The sequence below is a fragment of the Camelus dromedarius genome, chromosome 2 (genome assembly GCF_036321535.1).
Source record: "Camelus dromedarius isolate mCamDro1 chromosome 2, mCamDro1.pat, whole genome shotgun sequence".
NCBI lineage: Eukaryota > Metazoa > Chordata > Mammalia > Artiodactyla > Camelidae > Camelus > Camelus dromedarius.
This window is the reverse complement of record NC_087437.1, coordinates 35,160,382-35,180,460: the sequence shown is the minus strand read 5'-3', so window position 1 is coordinate 35,180,460 and position 20,079 is coordinate 35,160,382. Positions and strand designations below refer to the sequence as shown.

At 37.1% G+C, this 20,079-nt stretch overlaps 1 protein-coding gene across 2 annotated transcripts in view; it reads left to right on the top strand.

Moving 5' to 3' along the window:
* The window catches only part of SPTSSB (serine palmitoyltransferase small subunit B), a 27,580-nt gene extending 7,501 nt beyond the window's left edge, over positions 1-20,079 (top strand). Inside the window, exons 2-3 of one of the 2 annotated variants that reach the window (XM_010976345.2) lie at positions 1,917-2,009; positions 18,517-20,079. In XM_010976345.2, coding sequence (XP_010974647.1) covers positions 18,549-18,779 — 231 coding nt within the window. In that variant the 5' untranslated portion in view covers positions 1,917-2,009; positions 18,517-18,548 and the 3' untranslated portion in view covers positions 18,780-20,079. Of the gene's footprint in view, positions 1-1,916; positions 2,014-18,516 lie in introns of both variants that reach the window. The other variant, XM_010976344.3, reaches the window with a different exon arrangement.

Genomic DNA, 20,079 nt, shown 5'->3' with positions numbered 1-20,079 from the left:
TGAATTCTATTATAGAAATAGTATCTTAGACTTGATGAAAGCTTAGAAATCTCTTATTAAACCCTTCCTCCTGGTTGATAGCAACCCTCAGAAGGTTTTGTCTGGACTCTGCTTGAACAGTTTCCCTAATGGAATTCTTACTACTTCAATCAGCCCACCCCTTTCCCTTTAGATTGCTCTTATTATTTAAAGTTTTTCCTGAGATTCACCTCTGAAAACAATAAAAACAATTTCAAACTTACCCCTCCATAATATCTTGCAACACCATTTAAAATCTTTTAGATCTTTTAAGACCTCCGTGACCACATTCCTCCCCCCAGATCTGCTCTCAATACTTCCCATTGGAAACCTCCCAGATTTTCTCCATCTAGCTTCCTGTGGATGTGCTCAACTTGCTGGAGTGACCATTTTTAACAGCTGGAAGAAGGATGGTAATCAAACCAAGAGCTGTAGCTCCCTTTCCTTATCTATGGCGCAGTACTTCTATAAATGTATCAGAATATTGGTGCTACAGTCTGAATGTGTCCCCCCAGATTCATATGTTGACTCCTAACTCCCAAAGGAGATGGTATTAGGAGGAAGTGCTTAGGTCTTGAGAATGGAACCTTCATGATGAGATTAGTGTTCTTGTAAGAGGCTCCAGAGAGATCCCTTGTCCCTTCCACCATGTGAAGACACAGTGAGAAGGTGGCACTAGGAACAGGAAGGGTGCCTTTTCCAGAATGCAGCTGTGCTGGCTCCTTGACCTTGGGCTACCCAGTCTCCAGAACTGTAAGAAATGAATTTCTGTTGTTTATACGCAGTCTGTGGTATTTTGTTATAAGGGTTCAAATGGACTAAGACAATTGGATCACTTATTTATTTGCCAACCATTTCCCAACACTATTGGCTCAAAAAGAACTTGAAGGCAAGGATAATTCCCTAGTCTGTTTTGTTTTAACTGATCATGGGCCACATTTTCCCTATCTTACCCCTGGACAATTGACTTTTTGAACTGAAGAACAAGACTTTGTATTTTCCTAAGTTTTACCCTCAGTCATTTTTGGAACTTTGTAATCTGCTAAGTCTTTTACAACTCTACCCCATAACTTTGGCTCATTAGAAAATTGAATCAGGCATATTTTCTATGACATAAATCAGATACACAAAAATGCTACAACGGTGAGGACAAAATGCAGAGCTCTGGGGCTCACCACTCAAGACCCACTCACCATCTTTGTGATGCTTCACTAATTACAAAACACTTTCACAAACATTATTTCATTTAATTCTTACAACTACCCTGTGGAAAAGATATTATTATCATTCTACATGTGAGAACAAAGATTCAGAAAGACTATCTGACTTGCCTGATGTGACAGAGTAATAAATAAATAAAATAGGAAATAAGTCTTAAGGCTTCTGACTCTGTTTCCTGGGCTTTTTCAATACAATTTAAATAGAGGTTTAAATACAGTGATTAAGCTAATCTCTTTTTCCTTTTTTTCTCCCCCACATGGATATCAACAAAGACTAGTTAAAACCAAGAAATATTTTCTACAAACAAAATCTTTCCCAGAAACCCAGTGTATAAAGCAGACTAAAAGCAGGCTACTCTGCTAAAAGCGAGATGGGAGGGTCTTAGCTTCTGTCTCTTTGTCCCACCTGGGGCCTCCCTGCAACCCTGCTATGGATGGTAATGTGCACCTTATAGTCCTCAGAGTCCATTAAGGACAATGACATGTCCTCAATACTACAACCTTCTCTAAAAATAAATTTTCAAATGAGGCTAACTTGTCATGCTTTGTTTTTATACTACATGCAAGAATTTTGTGAGAGATTATCCATCTAAGAGGTTTAATCATCTTTAACATGGAATAGAGTTGTTCTCAAGTTTGAAGGCATCTTTGGATTTAACTGAAATCTTAATTTCACAGATGAAGAAACTGCAACCCAGAGAGGAGAAGTAACGCACACGGAATCATTTCTCGAAGGAGCAAGGACAAGAACCCAGACCTGGACCCTCCTAGGCAGGTAGATTCTTCTCATTATATCAAGGAATCTCACTTTTAGAAATCTGCCCCTTTCTGATTACAAGATGACATCTTTAATAAGAGGGAGCTTCTGGTTGTTGCTTAAGCAACCAAGAAACATTTATGATAGACTCGATATTATCATGGCATTTAAGATGATACAAAGGAGTAAAATGTGGCAATTAACTTTAGTAACAAGGCCTCAAAACAGTGGTTCTTAGTTTACAGACATGACAGTCTCCTTTGAAGTGTATACTGAAAATGTTTATGCAAAATTTGCAAACATTTCAAGTAGTTCACAGATTCATTCTCCTCCCCCCACCCCCCCACCAAGTTCTTGGCCTCCTGGTTAGGAACCTCTGGCCAATCCCAGTACAAGTGCCAGTGTCAGGATTACATAGCACCAGCTGCTATCTGATTTGTGGGTCTGCTGGTTAAAGTTGCTTCTGTTTTGGCATCCTTCATTTTTTATTTAAATGGAGCAGCATCTTACTCTGGAAGACCTTTGATATAAGACAGGAGTAAATTTTTCAGTAAGTATTTAGTTAACCAGAGAGGACAAATTAAGAGAGAAATAGGATAAAATAAAAACATTTTCTTAAAAAATGTTAATAAGAGTAAGGCTGGTCAGTGTTCATATGGGACATTTGTTTTCTTTCTGCTTATTTTATTTTTAAGAAAGAAAGAAAGAGAAATAGAATGAAAAAAAGAAAAACACCTAGATTACCACTAGCCACCAACCCACTTTTATTAAATCTATAGTAAATGGAAAAAATTTAAAAAGAGGAGAGGGTGTGGACAAAAAGAAACAGATTTATCTTCTGAATGATTGTTTCTTAATCCATCCTTTTTGCTGTAATGTTTTAAGAGATTTATGGTTCTGAAACAGTTGGCAACAATTTCTTCATTTCAAAAGAGTTCAGGAAGCTTCACTTACTCTAAAGTTACTGACAATGAAGCCTGATTTTACTAATTCAAAAAATACCCTGTTGGGCACAGCATTTGTAAAGGCATTTGGTGTGATAGAAAGACCACTTTGGAGTGAGAGAACCCTAAGACTATATCCCAGTGTTCCTTCCTCCTTGGCTACTGACAGTAGGTGAGGTATGAATACACAGTGAGTCTCAGTGTTCTCATCTTTGAAATGAGGAAATGTATTTTTTTTTTCTCTCCTTTCTGATGGCAACACCAGAACTGAATAAACGTTCTGAAGACTGATCTCTCTAAAAGTAGCTTCTATCTTAATAACTGGTAAAGTCCACCCATTCTGCCTTAAAAAATGATCTCATTCTTTTTTTTTTTCTTTGCCTGGTATTCATAGCCTTAGCAATAATATATCAGTATAGTATATAATAATCATAACAATTACCATTCCTTGAAGGCCTTCCCATGTATGATTCTAAATACTTTCCAACTCCTAATCTTCCCAGAAACTGTATGAATGAAGTTCTATTATCATTCCTTTTTTTTTTTCCAGTAGAGGAAGTGGAGTTAAATGGGTTGAGCAACTCAGCCAGGGCCAAATCCAGACAGCACCCAGAGCCAGAGCTCATGACTACTTAGCACACTGCCTCTTGGCAGGATTAACACCCAGCTCCCCGTGTGGTCACAGTGAGACTCTGGGCCTCAATTTCTTCATTTTTAAAATAGGAATCATTTAAGTTTAGCATTTAGTCAGTGCCTCCCATAGTGGTACTTAATAAATGCTGTTTCTGTTTTCTGGAGAGAACTCCACATTGTAAGAGTCCAGTATTTTTAAGGAAGAGATCTGAATTCATTCCCTGGGTCTGCTGAAACAAAGTACCACAAAGTTGGTAGCTTAAAACAGGAGAAAATTGTTCTCTGATAGTTCTGGAAGCTAGAAGTCTGAAATCAAGATGTCAGCAGGGCTGCGCTCCCTCCAAAGGCTCTAGGGGAAAATTCTCCTTTGCCTCTTCCAGCTTCTAATGGTGTCTTGGCTTATGGCTACATAATTCCAATCTGCCTCTGTCTTTGCTAGCCTTCTCCTCTGTGTCTGTCTTCTGAGGACACTTATCATGGGATGTAGGATTGACATGGGTAATCCAGGATGAGCTCTTGCCAAGATCTGTAACTTAATTACATCTACAAAGACACTTGTCCCAAATAAGGTCACATTCACAAGTTCCAGGATATGGACCTATCTTTTGGAGGCCCATCATTCAACCTATTACAGAATTTAAATCCAAATATTTTTCTGACTTGGCAGATTTCCTCTTGTATTCTTGACAAACAAGCCCACATTTATTCCAATAGATAAAAGAACATTTCCTTTCACCCAGTTTAAGCCTATAGTTAAATTGGTTTCAAAATCTATTGGTTGAAAATATTTTTCTTAATACTCCCAGTGCCATTAGCCTTCTTCACATTTACTTGAGAATCAACAAAGTTCTTAGGAAACAAAACAATTGTTTTGAAAAGAACAAGCTTGGAGCTAGGCCCTTTTCCACTTTTCCCGAGGCTCATGCAGGTACCCATGTACTTGGGAGCAGGTGAAACTGAATGAAGCAAACATAGTTTGTCTACACCGTTCTGCGCAGAAGAATGAGAAATCCACTTGGCTAAATTGTCATTGAGATGTTTTTCTTCTAGTGTATCATTTAAGAAACTCACTTCTGTAAACTGACTATAACTCAATAAAAAAAATTAATAAATTAAATAATAAATAAATAAACCTTTAAAAAAAGACATTCACTTCTAAGTACCAGATTATAAAATTTAATTAATTTAATTGCCTGAAAGCAACAACATGTTTTAACATAACTCTAACTCCTGCCTTTCCCTCCTCACCTCACCCTACCACCCCCCAATAAACTAGCTGACCTAGAATGTTAACCAGCCCAGTAGGGAAATGTCCCATGATCTGGGGGTTGGCAGAGAGAACACCTCAACAATGCTGTGTCTATTTCCATGGCCCTTGGAGTCAGCCTAGCTCTCCACTTATTTTCCTAAAAGCAATAATAACAGATACAGAAGCAGGTCAGCTGAGGGCAGGAGAAAAAAAAAAAAAGCAACAGACTATGTTACTATTGTCACACACATACAAAAATCACATCTATGAAAGTTTCAGTGTTGCTGGTCATCAAAATAAGAAAAATACCAAAATCTTCACTGGAAGATTTCCAGACAGTATAATAAAAAATAAAGAATAAACCAGAAGGGGGGGGGGGGAGCTCTCAAGTGGTAGAGTGCATGCTTAACATACACGAGGTCCTGAGTTCAATCCCCAGTACTTCCTCTATAAATAAATAAATAAACCTAATTACCTCACCCCATAAGTAAATAAATAAATAAATAAATAAATAAATAAATAAATAAGAATAAACCAGAAGAATGAGACAGAAGAGGAGAAGACAAAGGACAGAAAAATAAACAAAAGCAAAGACATTTTATGAGCAAATCTATTCAATGCTACTCAAAAAATTACAAGGAAAACAGAAAATTAGTACTAGAAAATACTACTGGAAGAGTCTTGGTTGACCAGCTGCCTATGAAACTAGATTTCCTTTAGCAGAACACTGGGAGTAAGTGCTCAGCAAGTAGAAATCAGCATGGCAGTAACTCACCCTCCCTGCTCAAGTTTTTCCCTGGGGAAAAAAGTCCTCTATTTCTGAAGACATATCAAATATAATGATGATAGGCAGGGATGAGACAATGGCTTGACTTTTGTGTGTGTGTGTGTGGTCAGGCTTCTAGCTCCTGAGAAAATCAGGCCTTTAGAAACACTGTTCAGACTATTTTAAAGTATATTTTAAAATTTTAGTCCCTCTTACTGTTTTGCTGTACACCTGAAATTAACATTGTAAATCAACTACAATTCAATAAAAAAAAATAAGATTTAAAAAACATTCAGTTCCTTCTTAGTTTTTAGAGTTATTCATTATCAATGAATATTTAATTTAAAAATTGTAAATTGCAGGAAGATATCGTAACATTAAAATTTACCATCTTAGCCATTTTTACACATACCACTCAGTAATATTAAGTATATTCACATTGTTGTGCAACCAGTCTTCAGAATGTTTTCATCTTGCAAAACTGAAACTTCATACCCATTGAAAAACAACTCTCAATTTCTCCCTTTCTCCAATCCCTGGTAGCCACTATTCTACTTTGTTTCTATGAGCTTGACTCCTTTAGATGTCTCAGATAAGGGAAATCATACAGCGCTTGTCTTTTTGGTTTATTTCACTTGGCACAATGTCCTCAAGGTTCATCTATGTTGTAGCCTGCATTAGAATTTCCTTATTTTTAAAAGATAAATAATATTCCATTGTATGTATATACTACATTTTGTTTACCCATTCATCTGCCAATGGATTTTTGGGTTGCTTTTGGCTATTGTAAATAATGCGCTTTAACACGTGTGTACATTTAATGACTTTTTAAAAATGATTGTTAATGACTTTAAGGCCACTGTTAGTGTGGTAGCTCTGTTCACTTTCTACTTCTAAAAACAAATTGGCAGTCCTGGGGAACAAAATCTTCAGAAGGAAAAAGCCACCTGGAAGCTATACTCTTTCCTCTTTCCTTCTTTATAGGATAACAGGGTTTCTTTTCTTTCTTTCCTTTTTAAAATAAAATAGTAATAAAGAGGCTTATCCTGGGAAATGGCATTAAAGTTTAAAACTTAGTCCAGAAGCCCTACTCTCCACTCCAAACTGGGCAGAACTAAAGAAGGATACTTGCCCTGCTTCTGTATGAGTCAATGAAAGCACACCAGGAGCAAGGCAAGATATATCATTCCTGTTACAAATTTCTCTTCTTATTCATAACATCTACTCAGCAGTGTACTTGCTGCTCTTTTCTAGTTTCACTATGTATATCTCTCCTTTTTAATGGCCAATGTGACATTGCAATTGATCTAATCAGAACTTAGTGTTTCCTAAATTATTGTGAAATTTTCTGTTAAAGTGAAATTCCAAATTTTCTTTCCCAGCTAGAAGTCTTTCATTCATAAATCTCTTTAGAGTCTTTCATAAGATGCCACACAACAAGGACTGCTTTGAAAATACAGTTACACAATGGATAGTTGGACTGGAAATACATGTTTTCTATTGTTCTGCTTTTGTTGGAAGCAGTAAGTCTGGATCAGATACAAAAACACTACTCTTGTCTGTAAGTCAAACCAACACAGTACCAACAACAACTTGTCTAAATTGTTATAAGATTATAAAACTTAGAGTAACTTAGTTGCCTAAAAGCAGAAACATGCTTTGACTTGCAACTATTTGTTTATTCCTCTCTGAGAAGTCTATAAAATTGTCCAGCTAATTAATGAATGTGTAAAGAAAGTTCCTTAATTGCCCTATGGCTGTTTGATTTTCTTCTCTGGCTTTAATTTATCAGACTTTTAAGTTGACTTTTTTTTTTAGCTCCCTTTAAAGACTTGGACTTCAGATCCATCATTTCTGGCCTGATTTCCAATATTTACCTCAGTATCAGCATGAGAAATTGCTTGCCAGAGGATGACTAGAAAGTATTCTAAGATGAAAAGAAAATCCTTGGAAAATGCTAAGCAAGAATAGAACCTTCTGATAAACAAGATTATACTGTATAGCACAGGGAAATATATACAAGATCTTGTGGTGGCTCATAGCGAAAAAACAAATGTGACAATGAATATATGTATGTTCATGTATAACTGAAAAATTGTGCTCTACACTGGAATTTGACATAACATTGTAAAATCACTATAACTCAATAAAAAAAAGTTTAAAAGAAAAGAAAAGAAATTACACAATAAATTAAAAAAAAAAAAGAATAGAACTTTCTGTGGGACACAGAAAATGGAGTCACCCACAGAAAACTTAGAGCAAAATATATGGAAACTGGGAAGTCAATAAACTACTATTGTGTCTGATTCTTACACAGACACAATATGAGGTTTTGCCTTTAATCATACAAACTTTGTATCTTTGTGAATCAAACTGTGTTCACATAAAGAAGTAGTTTGTGATTAGGACCCGAATATAAGAACCATGACATAAGGTTACACAGCGCTCAGCCCACACAATGGTATGTGGTGGCCCTACCTAGCACAATTGTTTAAAAATTTGTGTAAAGATTGCAATGCCTTTCAAATAGCGGTTTGTGGTAATGGCTATATACAAATATTGTTTTATTATTTTTTAATGTACTAGGCAATTCAATTAGCAAACCTAAATCAGGGGTGATATTTTTTTCCCTGTAAAATATACAAGGCACACCATTGTTGAGGTAACCGTTATAGAATATTCCATGAAGACTTTCTGACTCCACAATTTAATAAAATCTTGCAAGCAGTTTAAAGTTGTACCAGTCCACAAGGAACAACAGTAAACACTACTATTACTGTTACTATGACACTTACAATTACTTCTGAAGAGCTCACAAACTATTCCTACATTTCTTATCACATCACTGAGACAGACTTAGAGGCAATTATCAATTATCATCTTCATTTTACACAGAGAAGCTGTGACACAGAAAGATTTTGGAACTTGCCCAAGGACACAAAGTAAAATGAAACTATGAATCAACAAATGAAGAGAAATAAAGAGAAAGGAAAAGGATAAAGAGAAGAGAAAAGAAAAAAGCCACAGTAGAATTTAGAACTTCAGATGTTCTCATCCTGGGATTTTTTTTTTTCTTCTTCTTCTTCATTAGAACCACTTTTCTACCTACCAGTCTTAAATTCCAACTCACCTGGAGTAAACCCCTGTAAAAGCCATTTTAATGGGATTTAAAACCACTTCACAAGTGTTTTTCATGCCCCCCCCCCAGAGTTCATGAACTTTTAATACTATGAGAAAATGAAAAAGTATTTGTTATAATAAAAAAATTAGTACAACTCCCTTGTATCCTACAAAAGGCAGATTGCACTGAAATTTCAGAAAACAATCTGTATAAAACTCATCGCTTGAAAATAGACCATGAGAATTCATAAGTACCTTCAATGTGCCCCACATTGTGCTATGGAGATATTATTTAAGTACAAGTCTGCTCCCTGCCTTCAACATCCTTACAATTCAATCAGTCAGCCAGCCAACCAGTTCATCGGTGCATAAGTATCCCATTCCAGGCACTGGGGACAAAGAGATGATGATGGCATCTTCCCAGTATTTAAACCTCTCATAGTCTAGTGGGGAAACACTGTACGTGGCTAATTATAATACAGTATAAATGCTACAATAGTAACCCATAAAAGAAAATAATACACTTTCCTTAGGAAGAGTGGTCTCCTGAGAATATTTCATAGAAGAGAGAAGATAGGAGTTATGCCTTGAAAGTAAATAGGATTTTTATCTAACAGAAAAGGGCAAGGGAGGGTATTGTAGCAGAGTACATGCCTAGCATGCACAAGGTCCTGGTTTCAATCCCCAGTACCTTTACTAAAATAACTAAATAAATAAACCTACTTACCTCCCCCTTCAAAACCAAACCAAAAAAAAAAAAAAAAAAACCCCACAAACAAAATAAATAAAATATTTTTTTTTAAAAAGAAAAGAGAAACAAAAATATTTCTAGAAAAGAAAAGAGGATGAACTAAAACATGGAAGATTAAGAGTGAGTAGCAGGCATACAGCATGGGTGGACTTGGAGGGCATTGTGCTAAGAGAAATAAGTCAGACAAAGACAAATACTGTAAGATATCACTTACACGTGGAGTCTAAAAAAATACAACAAACTAGTGAGTATAACAGAAAAGAAACAGACTCACAGATGTAGAGAAGGAACTAGTGGTTACCAGTGGGGAGAGGAAAGGGGGAGGAGCAAGATGGAGGTAGAGGATTATGAAGTACAAACTATCAGGTATAAAATAAGCAACAAGGATATATTGTACCATGAGGAATAGAGCCAATATTTTATAATAACTATAAATGGAGTATAACCTTTAAAAATTATGAATTACTATATTGTATACCTATAACATATAATATTATATATTAACTATAATTCCATTTTAATATATGATATTGTAAACTAAATACACAAATAAATTTTAAAATGAAAAAAAAAGTGAATGGCATTTAGCAGGAGAGTTCAGAGATGATGTAGGAGAGGTGGAGGAATCCAGCTGTGAAGGGCCTCAAATGAATGATTCATTTCATAGGACATGGAGCACCACTGAAGGGCTTCAAGCAGAAAAATAAATCCATAATTTTAGAAAGTTAATTCCAGCAGAGGCATGGAAGATTATAAGGTGAAAAGGAGACAAGCTGTAGGCCATTTCATTAGTCCAAGCAAGAGATGGAGAGACCCAAAAGCACTGCCCAATAACATTTTCTGCAGATGGAAATATTCTGTTTGTGCTGTCCAATATGGTAGCCATAAGCCACATGTGGCTCTTGAGCACTAAAAATTTTAATTGCCACATGTGGCTAGTGTCTACCAACCTGGACCATGCAGAGACTTCTTGAAGAAGTTAGCATTTGAGTTAAGCATTAAAGGAGGGTTTTTCCAACTGCAGGTTGCAATTGGCATGTTAAGAAATCAATGCGGTAGCTCATAATTGGGGTATTTTGTAATGAATGATGAGAATAACATAGAACACAGCAGAATAGAATCAAATCAAATGGAATAGAACAGAATGGAAATAAAACATCAGCGTGAACTGCAGCATATTATTTTGAGAGATGTCTATCTCAGTTACATAGCTATGTGTATGTGTGCGTACCCTGGATCACAAGGTAAAATGTACTTTTCCTCTCTGCTGGGTTTGAAGATGTTTGAAATCCAGTCCTTTACGGAAGGCTATTATTTAACTACATTCAGAGTTATTAGGAAGTATCTTCCAGAAGGGAAGAACAGCATAAGCAAAGTTCACTGGAGCTTGGAATGGGGATAACTCTGGACTTTTCAAGACTTTTCTAATTATTTTTTTACCTTCAAAAAAAACTAACAGACTTTATTGCTTAGAACATTTTTAGACTTACAGAAAACTGAGGCACGAATAAAGAGAATTACCACGTAGCCTGTGCCCAGTTTCTGCTATTAACAGCTTACATTAGTATGCCATGTGTTACAATTAATGAGCCAATATTGATACACTATCATTAAAGCCAATACATTACTCAGATTTACTTAGTTTTTACCTAAAATCCTTCATCAGCTGCAGGATTCCATCCAGCCTAACACATTACATTTAGTTGTCTTGTTTCCTTAGGCGGCTCCTTTGGGCTGTGAGTGTTTTTCACACTTTGCTTGTTTCTGATGACCTTGAGAGTTTCAAGCAGTACTAAGCGAATTTTAAGGCCAGGTATTTTCTAAGAGGCTTCTCTGTTGAAATTTGTCTGATGTTTTTTTCTCATGATTAGACTGAAGCTGTGGGCTTGGGGGAGGAAGACCACAGAAGCAAAGTGCCATTTTCATAACATGATATCCTGGAAACATACTGTCAACATCATTGCTGATGCTGGCTTTGATGAGCGGGCTGAGGAAGCGCCTATCAGTTTCCTCCTCTGTGAATTTACTCGTTTTTATCACCCTTTTCCACACTGCACTCTTTGGAAGGAAATCACTCTGCTCCTTCTTTAAATGAATTACTTCATTAAAGGAAGGCTTGAATTTGAGTAAGTCATATTGAGCTCTTTCCAAAGAAAGCTACTTCTGAGCACAGACACATTCTCTTTTTAGATACAGCCTCTCTCTGCAGCAGCAGGCAGGACACTTTTTCCATTTCTCAGATTTTTAGGTTTCAAAGATGAAACACAACAAAAGCTGAGTAATTGAGGTAGAATTCCAAAACAAGTTGGGAAGGAGTTAACCTCAAATCGATTGGAGGTCCTGCTGACTTTTCTCTTTAGCCCCAGCTTCTGACATTTTAGAAGGAAATTTAGACCAAAATGTGTTAGGGTTTTTTTTCCCGCCTCAGAAGGGAAGATTCATTTTTAGCTAATGTTTAGAAAGAGAAATCCCTTACTTAGAAAATCCAGTAATTTGGAGGACTTTCTTTAGGCAGAGGAGGGCTGCAGAATCGGGTCCTTTGCAGGATTCCCAAGGTATCAAATCACCCACTACCTATCTTTCGTTGCACTTGCCTGACTTTTTACCATTCCTGTTCCCATGAACAGAAACCAAAAACAAAGGGCCTCCTGAGCAAGCTCAGCCTCTAATGTTGTCACTGCCCTGCACATTCCCCCTACAGTGCTCTCCTCTCGTGACTCCTACACACGGGTTCACGCAAACACGTGGGGTTTTTTGTTTGTTTGTTTGTTTTTTGCTGTTTATTCAAACTTTCCTCTCTGTTCAGGCCAGAACAAAGCCTTGCCCCTGAGTAATGTGGATCACAATTCCAGGACTTCTCTCTCTTATTCTGGGAGAGGAGATGAAACTTTATCTTTCCCCACTGTATACAAATCTAGTGAGAGAAAAAAAAAAAAAAAAAAAAACTTGGTGCCAAAATTCAGAAGTAAAAAATTGCGGCTTACTCTCCAATCAATTATGAGATCACTTCCTAGAGGAATTCCAAGTCCTTCCTGTTTTCTCCTGTCATTAGGTCCCCATTTAATCATTAGGTTCCCTTTAGAAATCATTCTCTCTCTGGTTCCCAAGACTCTCATAATCTTTCTCTAATAATCTCTTCCTTCTCCCTCTTTCTCCCCTCAACCTGGCAAAACTCTGCTTTGGGTCATTTACCCACGCTGTTGTACATCACGCACAAGAACCTTGGCTTTTGCCAGTTCCTGGTAATATTTACAGTCAATAGGCATTCAGACGTTCATTTGCCTAGAAGATAGTCTGAACTGTGGGATTTCAGGGAAGAAGCTTGAGTGAGAGAAGAGAAGAGTCTGAAGAACCTGAGGGAGGGTGGCACTGAGGTCTTTCAGACACCCACACATTGATTCCAATGTCCTGCTCAACTCTGAGTCTTTGAAGACCACGGAAAACCTCCACTGGAATTTCTGTTTCTTCCATCCAGTGTCAATTCACAAAACACAGGGTATTCACCACCTGGAATTGTCCAGTCACTTTAATTCAGTTTGACAAACAAATTTAATGTCAGTTTAATTTTAGTCCCATAGTCTTGGTCCTTTTCTTTAAAACGAGTGATTGGGTATAGGGGATTCTACAGTCTACACAGCCACTAACATTCTAGGACTCCACTGTAGCTACCTAATACACGTGGTAAATATTGTCTAAAATGTGTATTTGTAGAATATACTCAGCTGGATTATAATCCTGGGGGCAATAGCCATGACTGTCTCAATCACCATGGAATCTCCAGTTCTTAGTGCAATTGCCAGCAGGTTAATAATTATTTTCAATAAATAAAAGAAAACGAGGGAGGAAAGGTTTTTCTCCAGTGAGATTCCATCTTCCTACCTATGGACTTCCTCCATGTACAAATCCCTTAAATTGATGCTTTGCTTGCATTTCTGCTAATCCTCACAGCAACCTTAAGAAGAGGGGATTATTATTTCCATTTACAGGTGACGAACCTGAGGCCCACCCAGAACAATTAAGTTAAGTGGGCCAAGGTCACACAGCCAGTAAGTGGAGAAGTCAGAACTTGAACCAGTGCCTATCCTTATTCCCAAACCCATTATGCAAATGCAGTAAAAGCCTTCTCTAAACTACAGATAATCCTATGAAAATATAATTTGTTTTGTTATTATTACTAGAGAAACTCTGATAAATCAAATCCATTAGGTATCTGAGAATATGATACTGCACAGATCCTCCTGGAGAGGAAGACATTATCCTGTTTTCAAAACAATGGACCAAAGAAAGCCTTTCTTCAGGCTCATAACCCATTCCTCCAGGTACCAGTGCTGGCCTGTGCCCCACCCCTACTTCTTATAGAGAGCTTCACCTGCTTTGTGTTCCACAGGGGCTCCCTGCCCTCCCCACTCACCTGAGGGGTGTCACCACACAGCCTCAGCTGTTAGAGTCATACCCATCTAGGCCCCTGTACCACTGAAGACATCCCACAGTGCAGGTAGGCAGTGCTGCCTTTGAATGCACAACTTCATTAAAGATTTAAGAGGGTTTTAAAAGTCATCAAGTTTAAAGGGAAAATTAAAAGAAGAAGGAAGAGAAGAAACAAACATACTTCCTTCCTCCTTTTGGTATAGGGAAATCATCTTCTGAAAACACACAATTAAAGACAAGGAGATTCATGGTGTACTTGAATGAAGTAACCATTTTAAGTTCTTTGTTTAGCTTTCCTGAAATATGCCATCAGCTCTCTAAGGGCGTATTAATTCCACATTTCATTGTGAAAAATTGAGACACTGAGATTTTGTTGTCATCTAGTTCCAGGTTCCTTGTGAGTAATTCATTTCATGGTGTTTCTGTCATCCTATTTCCCAAATTCAGCCTCTTTTCCTAGCTTCCTTCTTAGCATTTTCCCAGGCCCTTTCTTCCCATTCAGTGCTCATTCCTGGCCCCTTGTCACTGCATGTTTGTTACATGATCCAGTTTGCTGCTGCCTAGAAGAGCTTCCCCCCGTCTGCAGTGCCACTTTGGAGCAGACTGCTTCTGAAGCCATTCCTACTCAGAAGAGACCATATAGTAGTACTCAAAATGCATTTGTCTAATGATTGAATGAATTCTCCTTCCCACATGACTCATCTTAAATTATCTTAAGTGGTTTTCTTAAATCTTGCATGTTGTCCCATAGGAGATTTAAAAATGAACTCAAAAGGAAGTAAGATTATATTACCTAAGCCAATCTAGAACCTAAATATAGCACATATTCTAACAATAGTTTGCAGCAGATGGTTTGCCAATAATAACCAACTCTCTTCTCACCTTTTCATAAGAAACAATAAATAACTAATCTTTTAGATTGCTTTTCATTAATTAGGAAGAAAAGAATCAAAGAAAAGGGGGAGATCGATGCTTTTTATCACTCAGATTTCATGAGACTGAAGTGAGAAGTGATAATAAAAGCCTTTTTACACATCAGAGCTGGCTACTGAGAGGGCTGGGAAGTGATCCAGGGCACGGTAGAAACTGGCAAGGAAAAAAAAAATGTTTTTAATCTTAATTCTGTAAATTGTTAGCAATATGTGACCACAGTCTTACCAGGTATCCAGCTTTGGTGTAAGATATGTTGGTATGCTTTAGATCTGTCCCTTCCTTGATTGATTGACTTTTACAGCTTAAAACAACGAACACTAGGGCTGCTCAAGGAAGAAATTTAACTTTTGAAATGAAAGTAATGGCCAGGCAATTAATTAGGATATTTTTTAAAATTTGGGGGGGGGGGTTGTAGGTAATTAAGTTTACTTATTTATTTTTAGAGGAGGTACTGGGGATTGAACCCAGGACCCTGTGTATGCTAAGCATGCTCTCTACCACTTGAGCTACACCCTTCCTTCTAATTAGGACATTTTTAAAAGCTAAAATGTACAGAGAAAAAGTCAGTGATATTTCTAAATAAGTCATTTATCTCATTTATAAAAGTGAAGAGTATTAATAATATTTTAAACAGCTTTTCAGTACCTGGTTGATTTTGAATGAGGAATGCCAATGGGAGAGCAGAGGCACAGATTTACTGAAACAATGTATTCAAAATTATTTCATAGCAGGTACACACTACTATATATAAAATAGATCAACAACAAGATCCTACTGTATAGCACAGGGAACTATATTCAATAACTTGTAATAACCTATGACAAAAAAGAATATATATATGTGTGTGTGTGTGTGTGTACATATACATATATATATTATATCTGAATCACTATGCTCTACACCAGAAACTAACACAATACTGTAAATCAACTATACTTCAACAAGTAAATTTTTTTAAAACTAAAATTAAATCATTTCAACTTGGCTTTAGAATGCAGAGAAGGCAGCATGTCCATACAAGCTTTAAAGGCTCAGGCTCTCAAGCCCACGATAGCATTCCCCTGTTAAAACCCCTAGATCCCTGCCCTTGTAGAATAAAGACAAAACACTAGGCCCTAGAGTGCTTGGCCTCACTCTGGTCATCCCCTCCTCTTCAGGCTTCTCATACTCCCAGCCTCCCTCCCCAGGTCACTGGGCTCCATTCCCCACCGCTTATCAGGCTCCTTCGCACCGCTGAACTCTGCACAAACACAGGGGAACCCCTCTGTATTGGCTCTTCTCCTCACCTGACTACCCAATTTATTTGTTTGACTCACAGTCATCTCTTGGATTTTATCTCGAAATATCTCTTCCTTGGAGACATATTCAGACTGGATTAGGTTTCCTACAGCTCCCTTTACGTTGCTCTTATCCCTTATGGAGTAAGGTGGTTGACAATTATTTATTTGTATGTATTATTCGATGGCTACCTGTCTTCCCATCTGGACCAAGCTTCCTAGGGGGAGGGTCTGTATCTATCGGAGCCATCACCCTCCCATCTTCACCCAGCACAGTCTGGAAGTTTCTGCCTGATGAATAGACTCTCACATTCCTGATCAGTTACCTAGTGCCACCCTAAATTCTGTCTAGGTAATGAAAAGGAACCAAGTGTGGGTATCCATGAATGACATTTTTAAAAATTAAATTTAGTTTGAAATATACAGTTGCCTAATGGGACAGCCTAAAAGCTCAAATAGTGATACCTCCCAATCTCTCTTTGGCCTATCAGTGGAAAGTCTTGGTTGCTTGGATAATATTATTCACTGAAATTACCACTCCTTCTGCCACTCATTTTCTCTAAGACCTAACCCTATTCACCTTCACTCTTTCTCTGCAACTAGGAATGAAAAAGAACACTGAGGTAATTTCTCACCAAAGTCCACCTGCTAGGACAAGACATTTATATCCAATTACTTAGTCCCCATTTTGGCTTCTAGGAAAGATGGGAGGCTCACTTTTCTTTTCATAGGAAAGTAAAGCGACTCCAGTATATATTATCTACTTATCTGGATCATCCTGGCCATTGTTACAAATAATCACAACCTGGTAACCCATTTTAAGTTTTTGTGGAAATTATCCTTATCAGAAAGAGTTACTCATTATCAAAGTCAAGCTGTTAAAAGTCAGCAACAGCCAACCTTATCCCACTTATACGGGAACTGAGTCATCTATAATTATTTTGTTAAGTTGGTTACTTGTCATTCATTCATTTACTCATTTGTTCAGCAAGTATTTGCTGATGACTGTCTTTGTGCCAGGCATTAGGATCATGAGAGTCTCCCCATAGCCGAGGAGTCCATGGTCTTATGGAGCAAAGACATCTTGCTTTTCCTCAAAAGAGAATAAAAGAAAAGAGAGATTTTCAAATAAGAATATAGAAATGATCTTCAAAAAAATTTAACTTTGATTTGAATATTAAAAGTCATCAAAGTGGGCTCAGTGATGTGGCACTGTTGTATTTTTAGGAGTAAGCAGAACAGGCACAAGTCAGCTTGTAGATCCAAGGACACCCACCATGTTTATGAAAGTCTGCAAAAGCATGCCAAGAATCTTTTAAAGAAATGATAGATGCCCTTCTTCCTAGGAAGTTTTACATGTGGTTTTAACTGTGGTCCTATCCGAAGGCCAATAAAACATTTTTATACGGTTTTTCGTAAGTTCTTTCCTTGAAAGCCAAATGACTACCCAAAGGTGCACTTTGGGCTTCCCCTTTGTTTTGGAGGTCCCCAAGTCCACCCACATGTCCAGTGCCTCACTAGAAAGATTCACAGGACTCAGCATATATTCGTGCTCAAAGCTAAGGTTTCTAACAGCAGAAAGATATACAACAGGATCAGCAAGGAAGAAAGACACAGGTGGAGTCTGAAGAAATCCACTTACAGGCTAACAATGCTCTCTCCCTCCCATGAATGGACACAACAAGTGTGCTTATCCTTTATCAACAGAAAGTGCAGTGATACATGTGTAATGTTTCTGCCCAGGGAAGCCCATTACAGACTCAGCACCAAAGTTTTTAATTGGGGCTGGTCACATGGACACTCTTTGCCTAGCAATTACAAAAATTCTGGACTCCCAAAATAAAGCAGGTGTTTGCCATAAATTACAGTGTTTGCACAGCCTAGGCATAGTGAATCATCCTTATCCATTAGGGAATGGAGAGAACATTCCAAAAGCCAAGTTCCCAGATGCCAGCCAAGGGCCCTTCTAAAGATAGCAGCCTCTGGCTTGCTATAGTGACTCTTTTCTGCACACCAGTCTTTACTCTTTTTCCAGAATATATGTTGTAGGAAATGGAAAATTCACATTTATCTCCCTAGATATACAGGGCTACATAAAATGTGCTTGGTCTCAATTGGTAGATATTATTCTCACTAGAGTTATTACTAGCAACTATATCTTTAGATACATATTACTGTTATTAATAATATTGCTATTAATTCTAGTAGTAATTATTGTATAGTAACAGTGGCAATATTTTTATTTCTATGATTAATGTGTTGTGTATTATTTCCATACAATATTTCTATTCATAATTCACTCAATGATCATTAACAGTCTTTGAAAAATTTTAACAGGCTGAGGTTGTGAAAATCTAAGGAGATTCTGTGTTTGGTACCTTATTTTATGTTTCTTCTAATCTGGTACTTTTTTTTAACAGGACAGACTTTCTGCAGCTTGAAGGAGCCAACCATGGATTTCAAGCGTGTGAAGGACTATTTCTCCTGGCTCTACTATCAATATCAAATCATTAGCTGCTGTGCTGTCTTGGAGCCCTGGGAACAATCCATGTTCAATACCATCTTACTAACTATTTTTGCTATGGTGGTGTATACTGCCTATGTTTTTATCCCAATCCACATTCGCCTGGCTTGGGAATTTTTCTCCAAAATATGTGGCTATCACAGTACAATTTCTAATTGATCTTGTTTGCATTCTGTGAACTGGCACTGCATATGTGTGTGTTGCTTACAACATATTGATTTAGGTGAATGCTATGGCTTCTTTTGCTGCCTGACCTGAAAATCTCTCTCTTCTCTATGCACTCTTATATCCTGCCTGAAACTTGAGACAGATGTCTCTTTAGGTTCTTTGGTACATGCTACATTGTGCATCAGACCATAGATAACACAGTGACCTTACCTCACATACCATATTCTCTCAACTTAAATCTATGACTTCTGATTTTGTTTTTAATCAGGAAATTTCATATAAACTTTTCCTGGAAAGTAGGCTTATAAGAGACCTACCAGAATCATTTAAAATGCTCCCTTGATACTGATTCTACAGTGAAGGATATATTTTTTTTAAATTTGTTTATAGGCTACTGTCAAAAGTATCCTATCCTTGTTTACAATACACAAAAATGTCAGAATAAATTATATAGACCCCCGAAAGTCTTATTTTCTCATAACCTGCTGATACCTAGAATTTTTTTGCTCCCAAGTGCAAAAGTCTAGGTTGAAGGCAATTATCTCCTCACAGACATGGTTCATGAATTGCTTCAAATGTCTCTAAAAGTCTGGCTTTATAACAGTTTAACATCAACAATGTTGACTGTAGATAACCCAGTAAGTATTCTAATATGAAATAATTTAAAGTGTATGAAACAAAATATAATCAAAGTAAACACAGATATTGTGACTTGTGATGCTGCCTTGCCTTGCATGATGCTAGGGGGGAAAGAGACAAGAAATTGCTTCCTTTCTGTGCTTTCACTCAGCGGAATAGGGGGAAAAATCATGTATTGGGCTACAGGAAGAAAAGCTAATAAATAGGCTGGAAGTAATATTCTACCAGCAGGAACTCTACAGCTCCAGTTAAATGCTTTGATATAGTGGCTCCTTTGCAGAGCAAAAACAAGACTTATTAAATTTCCTTCAAAGTGTTTATCTTAAAAACAAATACAAAATTTTAATTATACTGCTGAATCAAATTTGAATGTCAAAAACCAAGCCTTGCAGTTTTTCTTTTCTCTCAATAAATATTAATGTTAGTAATTCTGGAGGATAAAAATGTAAATAGTTTTTGACAACATTTGCACCTTTGTTTATGTGATGAAAAAAAAAATTTCCAAGGAGATCTAGAGAGAAAGATGTTTGGCATGCCAAACTAACTTGCATGTTTGTTGGAAAACGAACACACGTTTTGAAGATAAACCAGATCTGAATGTGTATTTGTTGATTTTAGCAAAATAAAATTAGGTTTAATTTTATAAATAAAA